The following is a 17584-nucleotide window of genomic DNA, read 5'->3' on the forward strand; positions in this document are numbered from 1 at the left end:
TATGTATATTAACCATTTAAAATCCTCATTTAAACAGATTTAAGTGCCTGGTCATGTTGCAAAGATGGCTGCCAAGTGAACTAACTTCCCTTGTCAAAAAGGATTTTGTTTCTCTCATTACTATTGAGTTCTTATCATTCGCAATTGTTTTACATTAGGAAAAGCTGCATGTCCATAAGTGGCTAATGGTCATGCACTTCAGAAACTGTTGGTCAATTCACAACTCAATTTAAGAATCCAAATTTTAGCTTTTCCACCATGCCACACCCAGTCCATCCCTGACTGTTACCTTAAATGTTGAACACAGTGTAGTATAGGGATTTAGTTAGGGTCTACCAGTATGATCAATCTGACCCAGTTATCCCATTTGCCTGCACCCACTATCAGGCATCACTCAACCCATATTCAACTTGGCCTTGCCATGAGCACGCTGGTCACCTCACTCACATGATAACACTTGATCTATGATCACTTTGCGTACTGTTGTCCCATGACCTTTAATATGTCGGGTGTATATTCAGCAATGTTACATTTCAATTCTAAATACACAATAATTTAATTATTGTACAAAAATATTGTGTAGGCCACGATTCACGCTTACGATCAGATGTACTAAATGTGAGTTAAATGTGAGAATGTGCATACGTTTCTAATGAGTTTTAGTGTCACTTAGGGGCAATGCACTTAAATTGCAAATGAGAATGGATATTAATATAATTGTACGTCATAATTGTACGCAACATTTTAGTACATGAGGGCCCAGGTCACTTCATATGACTGGTATCTGGGTTGTATCCTGATAAGATGTGAACCACATCTATTTCCACTTGGTAGTAAAACATGTCTCTGGTTAGTAAGATTAAAATCCAATTGCTGTGTGGGACAAAATATGCAAATTAACCAGTTGCAATGCAAGTTTTACTGGTGTTGTACTGGGAAGAGTTTTGGTGGTTGAAGAAGTCTTGGGCTGTGTTCAGAAAACATTCAAATCAGATTAGATTCTCAAATCAGATCTGTTGACATGACTGTCCATACTGATATTAAGAAGTGATCAGATTGGATTTGTGTGTCTGTTTCACTCTGGATTTAGTGAAGTTGTTTGTTGCATTGTGGATGATGCAAACGACCTGCATAAATTCATCAAATGATATCTGTACAAATCTGATTATAATCACATTTCAAACCACCTCCAAATGTGGTTTAGAACTGATTTGCATAAATCAGGTTTTATGTGGTTTCTGACTGTGCAGAATATCAAAATCAATCTGAATATAATCTAGATATCTGGGCCGACAGTCTAACAGTAAAGGATGTAACGGTTTAAACAGTTTAACTGGTTTAAGTGATCATATTTATATGGAAATGTATGTCTTTAAGTGGTGAGGTTGGAAAGCTCAACAGTATAGAACCATACCCAATTAACCACTGTTTTGTAAGTAAATAAAACGGCTATATTTGTGTTGCACCTGTCATGGTTACACCTGGTACCATTTGCCACCACTGTAAATAAGTCTATAGTGAACTGGTACACACTCAACCCACTTTTAGGGTGTCCCAAATGTGTACTACAATTAATTATATACACTAATGGTATGAAGCGGTGCAGTGCATATGAGCCCAGTGTGTACACATATTTACAGTGACGCAGCACCTAGCAATTAAAACAAAATGCTAAAGTTACATGATTCAATATTTGTTTTATTTAAAAAATATATCATACAAGTCTTTTTAAGCCTAAAGCTTAAGTCAGTTAAAATAAGAACAACATTAAAAAGTAAGCCACAATTATTTCAAATTTGAGTCCCATGGCTTGGACACAAGTTTGATGACTTGCTACTCATTTTCATTTTCTCCATAACAGCCAGTTAAATAACAGAAAATATGAGTGGGAGTTCAGGGTGGGAAACCAGTGGCACTGGAACAAATAATGACATCACACAGCAGAGTATAAAGCAAGAGATTTACTGCAGAGAAAAAAAAAAAACATTCCAAAAAAAAGGGTGTGGCAGCGACCGGCCTCGGGACAAACAGTCCTAATCCCAGTCTAACGGGTCCGGAGCCGCACCCCAAACCACAGGAACTGACGAGAAACACACTACTGAGGAGGAGAAGGATGAGGATTGGGACACGGCCCTACAGAAATGACTAACAAAGGCTTTTATACAGAGCATGTACATCTCTACACCCCGCATTCACCCGCACCTCTGTAAATGTATTTGTGAATATGTATGTGTGTGTGTATGTGTCTGCGTGTGTTTGTTAGTGGGTGGACTTTTAAAAACTAAAATGGTAAAGAAAACAATCGCATTCTTGTATCGGCTGTTTGATGTTCAATGTGAACTAAAACTGAACAAAACACCTTTAAACACACAAAACTAACAATCAAGAACAATCAGCACACACCACCGCACACACTCTGTGGTGTAAATCCAATTCCAGACAGTAAAAATCCACCCCATGGTTTTGTTTTAACTGCAGCTTAAGCTGGATTTACAAAACACAGTTCAGAATGGTCAGATGATTGTACTCTTGTCTTGTAATAGGAAATATTTAAGTGGTTTAACATACTAAATAAATACACACTACAAAAATATGCTCAGTCATGAAAACCCACAGTTTTTTTCTGCTAAAATGGACTGTAAGAAAGGTGTTATGAGTTATATGCACACTAATTTGTAGCAACAAAAAAAAAAAACTGAAAAAAAAAAAGAATGAATGAAATGGATAAAAAAAAAAAAAAGGATCAACACAAGCTGACTTGTTGATTTTGTCTAACTCCGCCCTTGGCTTTCTCCACACCCTGTCCCCTGTTTTCTTATTGGCCGTAGGAAGTCGCCAAATCAGATTTTGAGTCACCGATAGGTACACATATTAAACCTGATCGATATTTGTCACTTGACCAAAGTAAAGACTAAAAGTTTGCAAAATTATGACTAAAATTGTGTAGTGTGAAATCAACCATAGACGAAGAAAACCCTGGGGTGGATTTCTACTTTCCGGACCTGGAGGATCCACATCTGCCCACAGTACCATACACTGTCTGTCGGAGAGTGTGTGTGCGCCTGTGTGCGTGAGTAATTGAGAGAGAGAGAGAAAGAGAGTGTGTGTGGGTTATATTTTGATGCGGAAGGCTGTAGGCTGCGCGGTGGCCGGCTCTGTGGTTGCTGTGCTCTGATTGGACGATTTAAAGAGAGCCTTTAAGATGGTCTGGGGGTCCACCTCAGCCTGGGCGGAGCTGGAGCGAGGGCGGGACAGCACCGCTGGGAGACCTTCCTTCTTACTGCTGCTGCTGCTGCTACTACTACTGGTGCTGGCGCCCCCTGCAGGACTGTCACTCAACCTCCTAATGCACAAACACACACAGAGGACAGTTATAGATAAATCTTATATACCTTTCACAAACACACATAACTCACCCACAACAGAAATGTAACAGTGTGTGAACAAATGACGGAGCACTTACAGCAGGATGGGCTGGTCTGAGGTGATCACGTTGCCCTGTATGTGCAAATTACACTTCATTGGCTGACCTGTGGTACAGGTGCACACAAACAGGGAAAGAGAAAAGGAAAAACGAGAGAGAGAGAGAGAGAGAGAGAATGGATAAGTTGGTAATATTGTTCATGAGATAAATAACAGCAGTAATTTCAGATATCTAGACACTAGTCAGGACTCTTTTATACAGGTACGGAATGTGAGTCATACCATCCAGACAGCGGTTGTTGTATTTTCTGTAGGCGCTGATGGCGTCATCTTTCCTCACAAACACCACCTCGGCCACGCCCACCTTCACCAGCCTCGCTCTCTTTAGTGCTCCACACACACAGAACAGCTCCTACACACACACACACACACAGTTTGAGATTAACACCAGTACAAAAAAGCAGTAGGATCAGGAATAGTTTGTAAAAAAAAAAACAGGATGCATTTCAGAGTAGGGCGATACAAACACACAGTAAACATGACCGCTCTGTAAGTACTGCCATTTTCTGGCTATGGGTATGAGAATATATTAATAAATTGCAATACTACATTTTACAATACTGTATTAATTATCGAAAATACAGCATTCACCATTACTGAATCATTTAGTTTAATAAAGATATGAAGAAAATCTAAAGACTTATTGGCAGAAAGTGATTCATTGAATTTTGTATTTAAAACACACCCACTAGAGACTAGTGTTGTACTCTTGACCTCAGGTCCCACTGTTCTGTTTGGATAAAATCTCAATTAGCTTAAATCAGATTGTATAATATATATATATATATATATATGGTGTGTGTTTTCATACTATAAGAACTTTTCTTAAATTCTACTAAAAAAAAATCACAATACATCACTTTGCAGTATATATCTTACACCAGGGGTCGGCAACAGGAATAGGAGCATAAAAAAATATATCCTGTGAGGTTGTTTGAACTACAATGAATGATAATGGAAAAAAACAGGAAAAAAGAAAAATGCTTCTCTGGCGAGCTTTTGTTTACATATCTCCCCTGTCTCTCTTTAGTTCCCGCCCATTCTTGGGTTCCTTATTTCCTCATAAGGGCGTTTTCCCCAGCTGCGTCCCAATTCACTAGGGCAGTGCTATGACCCTGACAACCCTGGTTCAATCCTGTGTGAGGAATGGTGTGTTTTATTTTTTTTTTCCTTTCTTCTTGGGTTTACCTGCTTTGAGATCAACTGTTCTGCAATTGGGTTCAACAACCCACTTGGCTGGAGAGCTCCTAGTCTTTAACACTCCATCCCATTACACTTCATTTTCCAAAACAGATTTTTTTTGGTGGCCACATAATGGCTTGGAAAATATCTGGCCCATAGCCAAACTTAATTGCCGACCCCTGCCTACAGTATTACAATTAAGTGAGTCATAACTCCTGTATTGCCTATCTTTTGCCAATACGCATACCTGCACATTTCTAATAAAGTTTCGATTCTTTTTTTTACTGCAGCATTCCAGAAAAGTGCCCTCTGGCTACACGTTCCATTAACAGATATTAGTCCTTGCCTGCAGCAGTGAGGAGCAATCTCAGAGGGTAACAGAACAGTTTTAACAATTATTAATTTAAAAAACTCATTAGACTTAAACTGTGAGACTTGATTACGTACTCCAACACAGAGATCAGATGGTATGGGCCGATATTCAGAGTTACAGCACTTATATAAAAATAAGGAAAATAAAACTGTTGAGGAACTCCCCACCCTGGAAAATAAATCTGAGCAGCATGGTGGGTGGGCTGGTAATAAATGTGTGTGAGCTGCTGACCTGCTGTGCCCAGTGTGAGATTGAGAATGGGTGCAGCCGTATGTGTGTGTATGTGTAACTCTCACCACTATGTCCTCCTCTGTGACTCGCGGGTGCAGATTATTTACTGTGATCTTAGTTCCTTCCAATGGACTGAACACCGGCTGCACACATGCATGCACAGAGAGAGAGAGAGAGAGAGAAAGAAGAAGAGTTACATATCTACAGTACATTAGAATTGGCACTACATTAGAACTGGCTACTACACACACACACACAAACACTATAGTGACAAAAATAGGGGTGTGTTAAAAAAAAAAGAAAAAAAAAAAGAGATTTTTCGATTGAAATCAATCTTCAATTAAATGATCCTATATCGATTCATATAAACCTGAGATCAATCCTTAGAATCAGCCCATTTTCCCCGTATATGGAGCACAGCGCTCAAGAGTCGCACTGTGGGGGAGTTTCTGTACAAATGTAAGTAATTTTTTCTGTACTTCCAGTGTTAGCTTAGCGGGCTAGCTGATTCACCAGGAAAGCTAAACCCCCTTTAGACAGATTTTCGAGTACCACACACGGCTGGCGCGCCAAGTTAACCAATTAACTAGGCTACATTTAAAGAATGTAACTGTTGTGTCAAGTCTATATAATATAAACACTAATATTTTAATAATGGAAGTTTGAGTGTTCCTTGCATAATTACTACATTTCATATTTAAACTACAATTTTTATTGTAATTGAAATTTTCCTAAATGAACTGATTTTAAATCGAATCGGGATCTTGTAAATCTGAATCGAACTGGGAAATCAATGATGATACCCATCCCATTACCAAAGTATTAGAACCTCTGCTCCTTTCATCTGAAATCAAGGGTATTACAAAGCTTTTATCATGCTTTTGTTGTAGTAACTGTCTCTAATGTCCAGGGAACACTTCCTACCAGGTTTTGAAACACTACTGTGAGGATGCTGACTGCATTCAGGGTCAAGAACATTAGTGAGTGCAGGAAGTTTGATGATCAGTTCTCCACCTCATCCCCAACTACCCAACTCATCTTATCCAAAAGCTCCACCGCTCCATGCATTATATTGGCAGTATCTCTCTACAAGAGAGAATCTATGTATGAGCTAATTCATTCATTCATTAGAAAATGTGTCCACAAACATTTGGACACTGTGCATGTGTGCGTGTGTGTGTCTCACCTGTGGAGGTGTTAGTGAACTGCCATTTCCTGAAGCCGCCTGGCCAGTTACCATCGTCCGGGAAACCGGCTGCAGGTTCTGTGTGGGGGGACGGGCGCTAGGACGGGTGGGTGCCACAGCAACAGGGGCAGGAGGGGGAGGGGCTGTGTAAGAGTCATTCTTTACCACCTTAGTGATGGGTGTGGACATGGAGAATGATGGACCTGGACCCACCTACAAAGCGAGCGAGAGAGCGAGAGAGAGAGAGAGAGAGAGAGAGAGAGATAAGAGTGTTAAGACAGGTAATCTGAGGTAAAACAATAGCCAGGCTCCGCCTCCAAATCCACCAATCAATGAATAAGGCTGTGTGCAAGTAGATCAAATCCCATTTTCCAAACAAACCTGGTTATTTTAAACTATTCACAATATATTTTAGCGTAATCCATATCTAAATAAGTTCATTTATTTACATGTTGAGTTAGTGAAAAAAACAATTCACATGAATTCCGATCTGGCTGTTTAGACTGAGCCATATTGAAGTGTATCAGAAGTATGTCAGAAATAAATACCACATATTAAACTTTTAGTGTTTTTTTGACATTCTGTTTTTGCAGTTCTGATGTATTATGTTTGACTGCGAGGAGTTTATGTTGTATACGACTGTACAGGGAGTTTATGTTGTGGAATGTGTCTTGGAAAGATACATGTGTTCACACTTCTATAACATGGTTCAGATGCTTCTTAGATCACCTCTGAAATTGTTTAAGTTATTGGGTAATTTATATGTGGTTTAAATGTGGCTCAGACCACCTCCGGAATGATTTGAGTGATTGGATTGGTATCCATTTTACATCTCTTTTTTTCTACATTTTACGTCTCAGGCCACCTCCTAAAGGTTTAAATTTGTTTTGTGTGTTTTTATACTTATATTTTTAAGCAGCTTGGCTTTATCCAGTTATAATTCTCATACTCAAAACACATGAAGGACTAGGTGTAACTGACAACATCCAATAAAATTTGATCAAATTTAGACCACATTTACCTACTGTGTAAATAAGGCTTCTAATGTTTTAGAATTTTAATTAGGAAAGTACAGCACATCTCTCCGAACAGACTAACTAGAGGTGATAGAAAAAGTTATTCTTTAATCGTGATTCCTAGTACTGGGGATTCTGAATCGATTCAAAATGACCCGAAATTGATTTAAAAATGCGTCTAGGTTTTATAATTTGCTGCTCCTATTCCCCAAAGGACTGAAAACCGCATTACACGTCCACTTGGCCACCATAGATGAAGGCTGTCTAAACCATCGTACAGCAAGCTAGTTAGTTAGCCAGCTCCATATATCTGAATGGAGTCAGCTAGTAGGGAGCAGGAGAGGAGTGGGATTCAACCTGTCTCGTTGTCGGTAAAAGGCAGGGTTTGGGCACAATTTGGATTTTACAGTCTGGCGGGGAAAGAGAGAGCTTGACTTGAGCACAATTGTTTGCAAGCAGTGTAAACTGAAACGGAGTTATTTCAGAAATACAAAAATTACCCTGAGTTAAAAGAACCTGAAAAGCAGGCAAAAGAAGCAGACCAGAAAACTCTGGAGCAATGCAACAAACTTCCCGCTGTGAAGTGTTCCAACTCCATCTCCTGCTATATCGCAAAGAATTTACAATCATACAGGTCAGTCGAAGGCGAGAGGTTTAAGTTTATGGTTAATATACTGGACCCAAGAAGATTTACCTTCACGTAGCTTTTTTTAGCGGTAAAGCAGTGCCACAACTCTACAGTAAAACAACGAATAAAGTGGGAAAAACTCTGATTAATGCCGAAAGACTAGCACTTACGTGTGGCTCCTGGACCCATTCATATGGTTAATATTTAAGGTTCTGTATGTTTAAGGTTAAGTTCTGAAAATTTAGCCACGATGCAATATGGTTAAAAGATTGTGACATATGTGTTTTATTTTTAAGGTTACTTAAAAATTTACAAAAATGTTATATGAAATGTTGCAAAAAGATTTGATACAGTAAGGAACCTAAAATTATTGTTTTAAATAAATCTCAATCACATAATTTAAACAAAATGTATAGGCCTTATGAATCTGTTAATTGTTCTGGAATAAAAAAAAATGTTTCTGAATCGAATTGTAACCCCAAAAATCTGAATCGAAACGAATCAAATCAAATTCACACATTCACACAAAGCAATCCAGACTGTTCTCATACAGAGTTCCCCAATGGTGGAACAAACTACCTCCCACTACCAGATCAGGAGAATCTCTCACTATCTTTAATAAACTCCTGAAGACAGAGCTCTTCAAAGAGCACTTACTCTCTTAACACCTCTAAAAAAACGAACTACTTCTAACCTCATTTCCTTCTTCCCCTCCTTCACTCCTCTATCCTATTATTCCCCTTTGACCTCCTTTAATCCCTATCCAAAGTTGTTTTTACCTTTAAACTTATTTTTCATTGTACTTGACTATTGTAAGTCGCTTTGGACAAAGCGTCTGCCAAATGTAATGTAATGTAATGTAAAAAAATCGCCAGACACTGAGAGATTCGTACCCCTAATACTGACACTGCTACTGATACTAAGCGCTGGTTGACTGGCTTTTAGAATAGAGGGGCAAACAGAAATGAGCAGTTTAGTGCAGGTGGGTTTAATTCTTATTTAACAGTCATGCTTATTCAACACTGAGTGTATGTAAATTTGTGCGAGTGTGTGTGAAAGTGACTCACTCGTGTCTGTGTCAGGACATTGGGGGCGGTGATCTTCATCTGTTTATTAGGAATGTCACCGTCATCATCATCAACAGCAGCAGCAGCAGCAACAGACAGACCCTAGAGACAAGATCACACAGAGTTGAGCTGTGTTTGTGTGTGTGTGTGAGTACAGGTGAGCAGATGGATCAAGTATATGTACAGGTGAGGCTGACCTGAGGTGTCCTGCCGTGAACATTAATGCGGATTCCACTGGTCATACCCACAGGTCTTTGCTGCAGTGAAAGAGAAAAGCAGTTTAGCCCCACCCATTCAGCCCGTTCAGCCTATAGCAGTTTATCCCCACCCATTCAGCCCATACAGAACCACACCTTGGTTCTCTCTCTTACCTGGATGGTTTTGGTGATCTTAAGCGGAGGTGCTGGTCCCTGATTGGGCGATGAGATGTTCCTCTTGAGGCTCAGCCTGTCTCGTGCATCTACCATTTTCGTTAGCCCTCCACCAGGCTGTATGGCCACACCTACTCTGGAGTTGAGTCCCTGATTGGTGGGGAAGGCCCTGACTGTGTTGATGACTGGGGTGGTGTTCTGGATGTGTATGTGGGGTATGGGGGTGTGGCCGCTGGCTGCAGGAGCGTCCGTTGGTTGTTGTTTGCGAGAGTTTATGGTCTGTCTGGCGTCCTGCACTGAGTTTACACTGCCCCCTCGGCCCCGGATTCGGAAACGTGCATCCTTTTGCCCCAAACGCTCTCTCGCGTCCTTTACCTGGAACCCTGGAGGAGATAGAAAGAGGTGCAAGTGATGAGACTCATAGACTGGCCTGCTGTGTTTAAGTGGCAATGTGTGTACCAGAATACTACATTATACTACAGAACCACGCACTCTAAAACAAAGTGGAAACACATACAAAAAGTGCTGCTTATCCAGCGCTAAAAATTATTGTTCCTTTAGAGTTCTGACTGCTGTTGCACTTTTTAAAATGGGGTCTGCAGCCTTTGCTGCTGTGTGTTGTTAGTGGTGTTTGTTAGCTCTGCAACTCACTGTATAGGCTGAAAAATACACGTTGTAGAGGGGTATCCATTAAGTGATGTTAAATTCTTTATTTTGTTTCCTCTACAGCTCTTGTTATTTTTACAAAAAAATCTAACTCCAAACTGGAGTTCCATTTAGCAGTTGAATTCCTAACACTGAGCCTCACAGAGCTGCTGTACTCGTTAACTCCTAAATATTATTTAAACGGCTCACAAGAGTGGAATTTGTTTATTTATTTGTTTCCAATTTTGGACGATCAAATATTTTGGCTGAAAATGCCTAATATCGATACACAGCCAATCAATCAAGGAGATCTTGAAGACAAACTGATCTGGATTCTGTACCTGCACCTCCTCCAAGTCTCTGCCTGACGTCACTGGTGCCGATCTTCTGCCGGGCGTCAAATGTCCGACCTACCATCCCCGCCCCTCTGCTTGCCAATCCGCCCCCTCTGCCAGCCAATCCAGCCCCTCTGCCAGCCAATCCAGCGCCTCTGCCAGCCAATCCGGGCCCTCTGCCCGCCAATCCTGCGCCTCTGCCCATTATCCCAGCTCCTCTCCCAAAAACCGGCCTGCAGGACAAAACAGACACAGACACAGTTATGCACATTTAGCATTAATCAGCATTTATTAATACAGTGCTCCACTAACCTGCACTTTAAATAAGGGCTTCTCCAAAGGCTCTTTAGCAAAGGCAAATATCAACTCTTAAAACATTTAAATGATTATATGGCTCTTTATACTGACCGGAAAATTCCTGTAAATGATTTTAAATCTCATAAAGAACCAGCTCTGCCTACAGATCGTTTTTCCACCAACATGCAACCGGCACTGTTCTAGTTCTCAAACTAGTATAATGCCCTCTGTTGATGACGTATGATGTCTTGTTTTGACGGTTCCACAAAAACTGGTGGAAACGCAGGCTGGTTTGCTGAAAAGCACCATGGTTCTTAAAAGCCCGGGTTCTTTTGGTGGGAAAGTGCTATAAATAGTTCATTTATAGGCAAAAAACCTGTTGAACCTTTAAGGTGGAAGTCTGTATTATTTTGTTTCTGAACTAAAAGCAGAAGCATATCTGAGTGGAGAAGTGATAAAATATTGTGTTTAATGGTACCAGTGTGCTGGAACGACCATCCATGCTAAGCCTAATATATTAATTCTAAAAACTGAGGTGTCGAGTCGCTTTTCGTGGGAATTCTTCTGGCCACGTCACACATCTTCACATACTTACGTCAAATGTTTAGCCTCTAAAAGAGAATCCGGCTCAGTTTGACTGAGAGCGCTCTGTCTCTGACAGAACATAACCTGAAATCGGATTAATCCCCTTTAAAAGGAGACCGCATCGTATCCGCCCAGTTAAAATGATTCCGCATGCTCGGTGCAATTACCCATTCTTACCAGAGAATGCCCTAAATCCAAAAACTTGCAGACATCAGCTTAAAAAAATCTCTTATGAGCACCAAAAAGAGTTTCTTATTGGGCTAGACAATAATTCGATATCAATATTTATAGGGATAGAAATTATTTAAATAACAGTGATATAATTTTTGGATATTTCAATATCACTGTGAACCCCACCATAAGGCGTGCTCTTATATACCCAGCACAGTAACATCATTCTGATATTAAAAAAAGTGAATGATTTAGCTCAGTAAAACATCACAATGTTGGGCATTGACACCAGCAGTCTGTTAGCCTAGCTAGCATTGGGCTAACCGATGCATTCCGGCATTGTGAGGGTTATAACTGATAACTAAATTAAACTGTAGCCAATATCCACATATCATACATTGACATATAACCATGAAGATGTATATACAGTCTCTGGCTGGTTAAATCCTTCTTCCAAGTGTTCACAAACCTTTTGCATCTTTTTTAATTATGCTTCACTAACAACAGATTTTATCACACTTCATAATATCAAATCATGCTGGCCTTGGCAGAAACACTGTTAAGTGTTTAAAAAGACAATGTTATCCCAAATACAAACAAAACAGATATGGGTTCACAACAACCGCATTGAAAACATATTATATAATACTGAACTAAATCAATAAACACAGACTACTGAGTAAAACAAGCTACTGAGAGCAGTGAAATACAGTGCCTTAATTAAGAGGCTTTATGAACACTGTAGGGTAGGGGGGCGAGGTGCGGCCAAATGTGGCCTGCAGACAGATTTTAACTGGACTTTTTAACTATGCATAATCCTCTAAAATACACTATTAGTGGCCCACTGACAGTTCCAATATTTACTGTGACTCTGGCAGTAGTAATGAATATACAGTACACTGCAGCACTGTGTTATATAGAAGTTGGTGAGCTATATTTAGGACTCATTTTTTCTTCTGACTGGACTACTAATGAATTTACAGAACATTTAGTGATCCTACAGCACATAATTAACAACAAGAAACAACAACAAATTCAAGAGAGTTGGAAGTCTACTGTTAAAGAGACCTGTCGAGACAAACGCCACACACTTCTAAACCTGTAATAAGAAATAAGTAATAAGAAATATTTGCTTTATTGTTGAGTTTGACAGGCCTTGTAATGCTCTCATATGGTTTCTTCTCAAACTCAGAAAAAGGAAAAAGATCAGTGGGGCAAAAACCAAGAAAGGTCTACTCAAACATAATTTGAAACAAATAAAAAATTAATAAAAATGGTCTTAAATTTATTCATTTGAATGTATTTTAATTTTAAGTTCAAAAGTATAACAGTGCCACAAAATAAATATTACTATCAATTTTATAGATTTACTTTGTATGAATAAAAGAGCTTCAGGCATTCAGTTAAAACAAATCTACACAATCTAATCTACTTTTTTCCGAAAACAGTAACTTAGCAAGACCTTGATTTTATATACAAAAATTGTGACAATCTAAAAATAAATAAAAAATAATGTAACCAAAATCTACCACAAAACTAAAGAGCAGCATATTTAATACATGCAAATTGCAAACCAAATTAAAAGTAAATAGCAAAATAAATACAAAACAAACTGCTGTCAAGAATATAGAGACATCACAATATGGGATTTTTTATTGATTATTACATGATAGGGCTGGGAGGATAATCAAAGTCAAACATTTAATTAAAAGAATTATAGTTTTAATGCAATTAAACATTTGCTTCTGTCAGAAAATCCCTTTTGGGTGGCAGTGATTTTAATAATAAAAATAATTGAGAGTTGCTCATATATTTTAAGAATGTCAACATGCAATAAATACATCATCACATATTGGCTTGAAATTCCAGCCGAGGCCAATTTTACCAATAGCAATATAAATATAAATATAATTTCATCATGCAGTCCTATTACTTTTCACTCTGGATACCCTGCTGCACTTATTGTTCCAAAACGAAATTAATCACTTATTAAATGCTTGGAATCATTCCTGAATAATGTTTTTAAAAAAAGAGCCCAGCACTTACATAACTAACTATATTTTAACTAGGTTATATGGTCCAATCTGGCCCCCTTTAAACAAAGTTTGGACACTCCTCCTGCAAGGCAAAATAACCTCAGTGTGATTAATAACTGACCATAAAAAGGGATTTGAATATTAATTAAACCAAAATTCAGCGCATAATTCAGAAACTTTAAAGTGATCCACCTTAAAGCCTGAGGCGCCCCAATGGAGTTACTGCACAATTTAAGGTGGAATAATTAAATCGAACGAGAGAACAACTTCAGCCTCGTTTCTAAAACTGATTCACAGAAAATACGCTTATACACACACTCAAACAGTTTCTGATAAACTCGCCGATATTAATCCCTTTTCTGCTTCACCTTAATCTCCATTCCATGATTTAGAACAGTGTAATCTGCCTGTTTTAAACCCATTTACCAAAACACTGAAGCTAAAGCTAACCTGGGCTAAGCATCGCTATCTGTAGCCACCCATGCCAAACGCGGCGTGAGCCAATCAGCGCGTAGCTTACTACACCGCCGGCCAATGGAAGCACAGGATACTGCGCGCTGCCCAGTCCCCTGGTGGCTGAGCTTCGTAAAGCGCTACAAAACGGCGTTTTCTATCGTCCAAACTAAGCGCAGTTCAGTAAAGAGCGCTCTTAACGAAGCCCTAAAGTTCTTAACACATTTATTAACTCTGTCTATTCGCTGCATTTTATTTAAATCTGAATCATTTTTACCTTTTAGTAAAGCGGCGGCGGATCACCTCGTCCAAAGAAACATCCGCCATCTTCCCCCTCTATGCAGACTGCGCATGCGCGGAACCACCGTGACGTCAACGAATCCTTTTTTGCTAATATTGGAAAATGATAGAATTTGATAATTGTACAAAAATACATTTAAAAGTGAAATTAATAGCTAAGGCTTTTCATATGAATATTTAATCAAAACATCGTCGTCTGAAACATTCAAGGAGGTTTTATTGTCATTTTACATAATATGTGGTACATGAGGTGGAACGAAATTGTATTCCCACAGTCCAGTTTACACCCATAGAGAAATTGTTAAAATGAGGTAAATAAAAAAACAAAATAAAATAGAATAAAAAAATAACATCAAACAAATCTAAATTATAATATTGTTTTGTAAACAAAATAAATAAATAAATAATGAGTTTTATTTAAAATAATATATATTAAGTGTATATATTAAAAGGATTAATATATACACTTTAAACACTAAAGTTTAAATGCATTGAAAAGTTGTATAAGTTTTTCATGTAAAAATCTTTTAAATATCTATTTATTGTCTCTATCTTAAAAATATCTATTAAAAATAGCTGAGACTTTCCATAAGAAACTCTGAATTGAAACATTGTAGTCTAAAACATCTACAGCAAACATAACTAAATTATAAATATTGATATAATAATAAAAACAAAATATAAAAAAAGAATTGTATTATATTTGCAATTGTAAATGTATAAAATTGAAACTATGCAGTTTAAATGTGTAAGAAATGTATGATCCTTTCATATTTTTAAAAAAATATTTTAAATGATTATCGAAGAGTATATTATGCATTATATATGAGAAAAAAATTCTGATCTTTTTTTTCAACACAGATTTGGTAGCAGAGGCTGGGCTTATGGTGCAATCTAATTTCTGAATTCACCTAATTTAAATCAGTTTTGATTATAGTGAAAATGGGAGTTTTAAATGTAATACTCAAATTAGGTGTTTACTTAATATAAATATGAATGTAATAAATGTGAATATATATATATATATATATATATATATATATATATATATATATATTTTTTTTTTTTTTTTTATATATATATAAACAATATCATTTAGGACATTTAATTCTAATGTTTACATCAGATTTATGGAAATTAGGAAATGCATACTGTGAGTTCTAAACGCAATATTTAAATCGGTTTAAGAACAGCACAGTGTTCTATGAATATATTACTTTAATAAAAAGTGATGTCTACAACATAGTTATACAATTGAAACTCTATATATTGTGCAGTATTTACAGAGTAACACACTCAATAAAAAATCAGATAAAAGACAATAACACAAAAACCTCGCTGATAAAATTAAAGTGGGCGGTGCGATAAAGGAGGTGTGTCTGATTCGGTTAGTAATATGACGTTTATTCATACCCAGGCTGCACCGCGGCCGGTGTGTGTAGATGTGGAGTGTGTTTTCTCTCTTTAGAAAGCTCTGTGTGTGTGTTTCTCGTGCTGTGTGTGTTTAATCAGGCTCTGTGCTACAGAGAGCTGAGCGTAGATCAGGGTTATTAGCAGATCTGGAGCAGAGCCCGAGCTCACCGTCCCCGAGCAGCCCGCCGCGGTGCGTCAGTCCGGCGGAGAGGGAATCTACACCTCATGCCTTAAACTGATGAGTAAGGAAAATAACGATGCGGGGTGACGCCCGCGTCCTCGCTATTACTCGCGAAATGAATTTTTGAACGGGTACAGGTCTGACCTGAGGGTGTCCAGCCTACTCTGCAGGACGCCCCGGGAACCAGGATCTGCCCCGACCCCTATATAAAGTAAATAATAAAAAACAAAAGTCTTAATTCAGTTTGCACGAGTGAATCAAGTGATTCGGAAAATGATTCAGTGTTTTAAAACTTGTAGTTCCGTGGTGCCATCTAGTGTTCAGTTTAATTTCTTACAGTGAGTGTTTTAATTCCACTGAAGCTTATTCTCACAGATACACTGTTGTTACAGCCATGTGTCAACAGTATTAGCAATTATTTCTCAGGTAAAAATGTAGATACTAGGGTTTAAAAATACTTGAAGTATCAACTCAAGTAAAAGTGTAAAAGTACTGGTTTCAAAACTACTTAAAAAATAAAAGCAAAAGTAAGGTAAAGAGGGAAAAAATGCCAATAAAAGCGAACTCCGGTGTAAAATGGACTTTTGGTGTAGTAAAACATTATAAAAAGTACTTACCTTTGATGAATACCTACATTCTCCCACAGCGTTCCTAGATCCAGAAATTTTAACACGTTAACCAAACACCTTTCAGACTGGGTGACACGGGGCATAATTTGCCCTGATAAATCGCTTTTTTCACCGTTATCCAAGTAGCTCCACACCTTCTTGCTAGAATCCGGAGAGCCCTGACATTTAAATGAGGCATTAATAACTTAAAAAGTGCACAAGAAGCTTATTAAAAACCTCTGTTTACATCCTATAACGCCAGCTTCATTACTCCTGACACCCACTGCTAAGCTAAGTGGAGTCTATGTAAAGTCTGCATAGCGTAGCAGCTGCCTCCAGAAGTAATGGCGGCCCACATTAAATGTCAGGGCTCTCTGGATTGTAGCAAGGAGGTGTGGAGCTACTTTGAGCTGGATAACAGTGGAAAAAGTGATTTATGAGGGCAAATAATGCCCAATGTCACCCAGTCTGAAGGGTGTTTGGACAAACTCACTGGAGTTCCCCTTTAAGGGCAAAAGCTCATGTCACACCACAGGGTCTTAAATTGCACTACCTCCCTCACTAAAATACATTTCCCTTCTTTTAGCTGCATATATGCCCATTGAAAATGTATGAATATATTTCAGTACAATGTAAATATATTAAAGGTCTCCTTTTGCTAAAATCCATTTTTTCTTGTTCTTTGTTAAATGTTATAAGTCTCTCTGAGTTGTACATGATGCTGCACATGAAACTCTTCCTCAACCTAAAATAAAATATGGAAGTACATCAACTCGTAAATTATTATTCATGGCCATGCCCACTTTGGCTCAGGAACGCCCACAGGGTTAGGAACAGCATGGCAGTTCGTTCCTGTGTTATTTGTGCAAATAACACATCAGTGTTCTATGCTTTGCCCAGAAATTCAAAGCTAAGGAACAAATTATTAGAATTTGTCTATGGAACACCACCAACAAAGTACAACTAAGATAGGTAGGTGTGTATGTTTAAAACAATTCTGTTTGCACTAGTTAAAAGTAAAAA

General features: G+C 38.2%; 1 protein-coding gene and 1 non-coding gene across 2 annotated transcripts; one reads left to right on the forward strand and one right to left on the reverse strand.

The window, feature by feature from the left end:
* Positions 1-1946: 1946 nt before the first annotated feature.
* poldip3 (polymerase (DNA-directed), delta interacting protein 3) lies at positions 1947-14442 on the reverse strand. Its single transcript, XM_007236148.3, has 10 exons — positions 14337-14442; positions 10524-10750; positions 9538-9920; positions 9364-9423; positions 9167-9268; positions 6456-6668; positions 5335-5412; positions 3706-3835; positions 3464-3530; positions 1947-3343 (listed from the first exon to the last, which is right to left on the reverse strand). Exons 1-10 carry the CDS (start codon positions 14384-14386, stop codon positions 3112-3114), a joined length of 1542 nt encoding a protein of 513 aa, XP_007236210.3. The 5' UTR covers positions 14387-14442; the 3' UTR covers positions 1947-3111.
* Positions 14443-15997: 1555 nt separating this feature from the next.
* Positions 15998-16150, forward strand: LOC125799535 (U12 minor spliceosomal RNA). Its single transcript, XR_007438517.1, has one exon. It is a non-coding gene; the product is annotated as a U12 minor spliceosomal RNA (small nuclear RNA).
* The last annotated feature ends 1434 nt before the right edge of the window (positions 16151-17584 follow it).

The sequence above is a fragment of the Astyanax mexicanus genome, chromosome 3, assembly GCF_023375975.1.
Source record: "Astyanax mexicanus isolate ESR-SI-001 chromosome 3, AstMex3_surface, whole genome shotgun sequence".
In the NCBI taxonomy this organism is placed as follows: Eukaryota; Metazoa; Chordata; class Actinopteri; order Characiformes; family Acestrorhamphidae; genus Astyanax; species Astyanax mexicanus.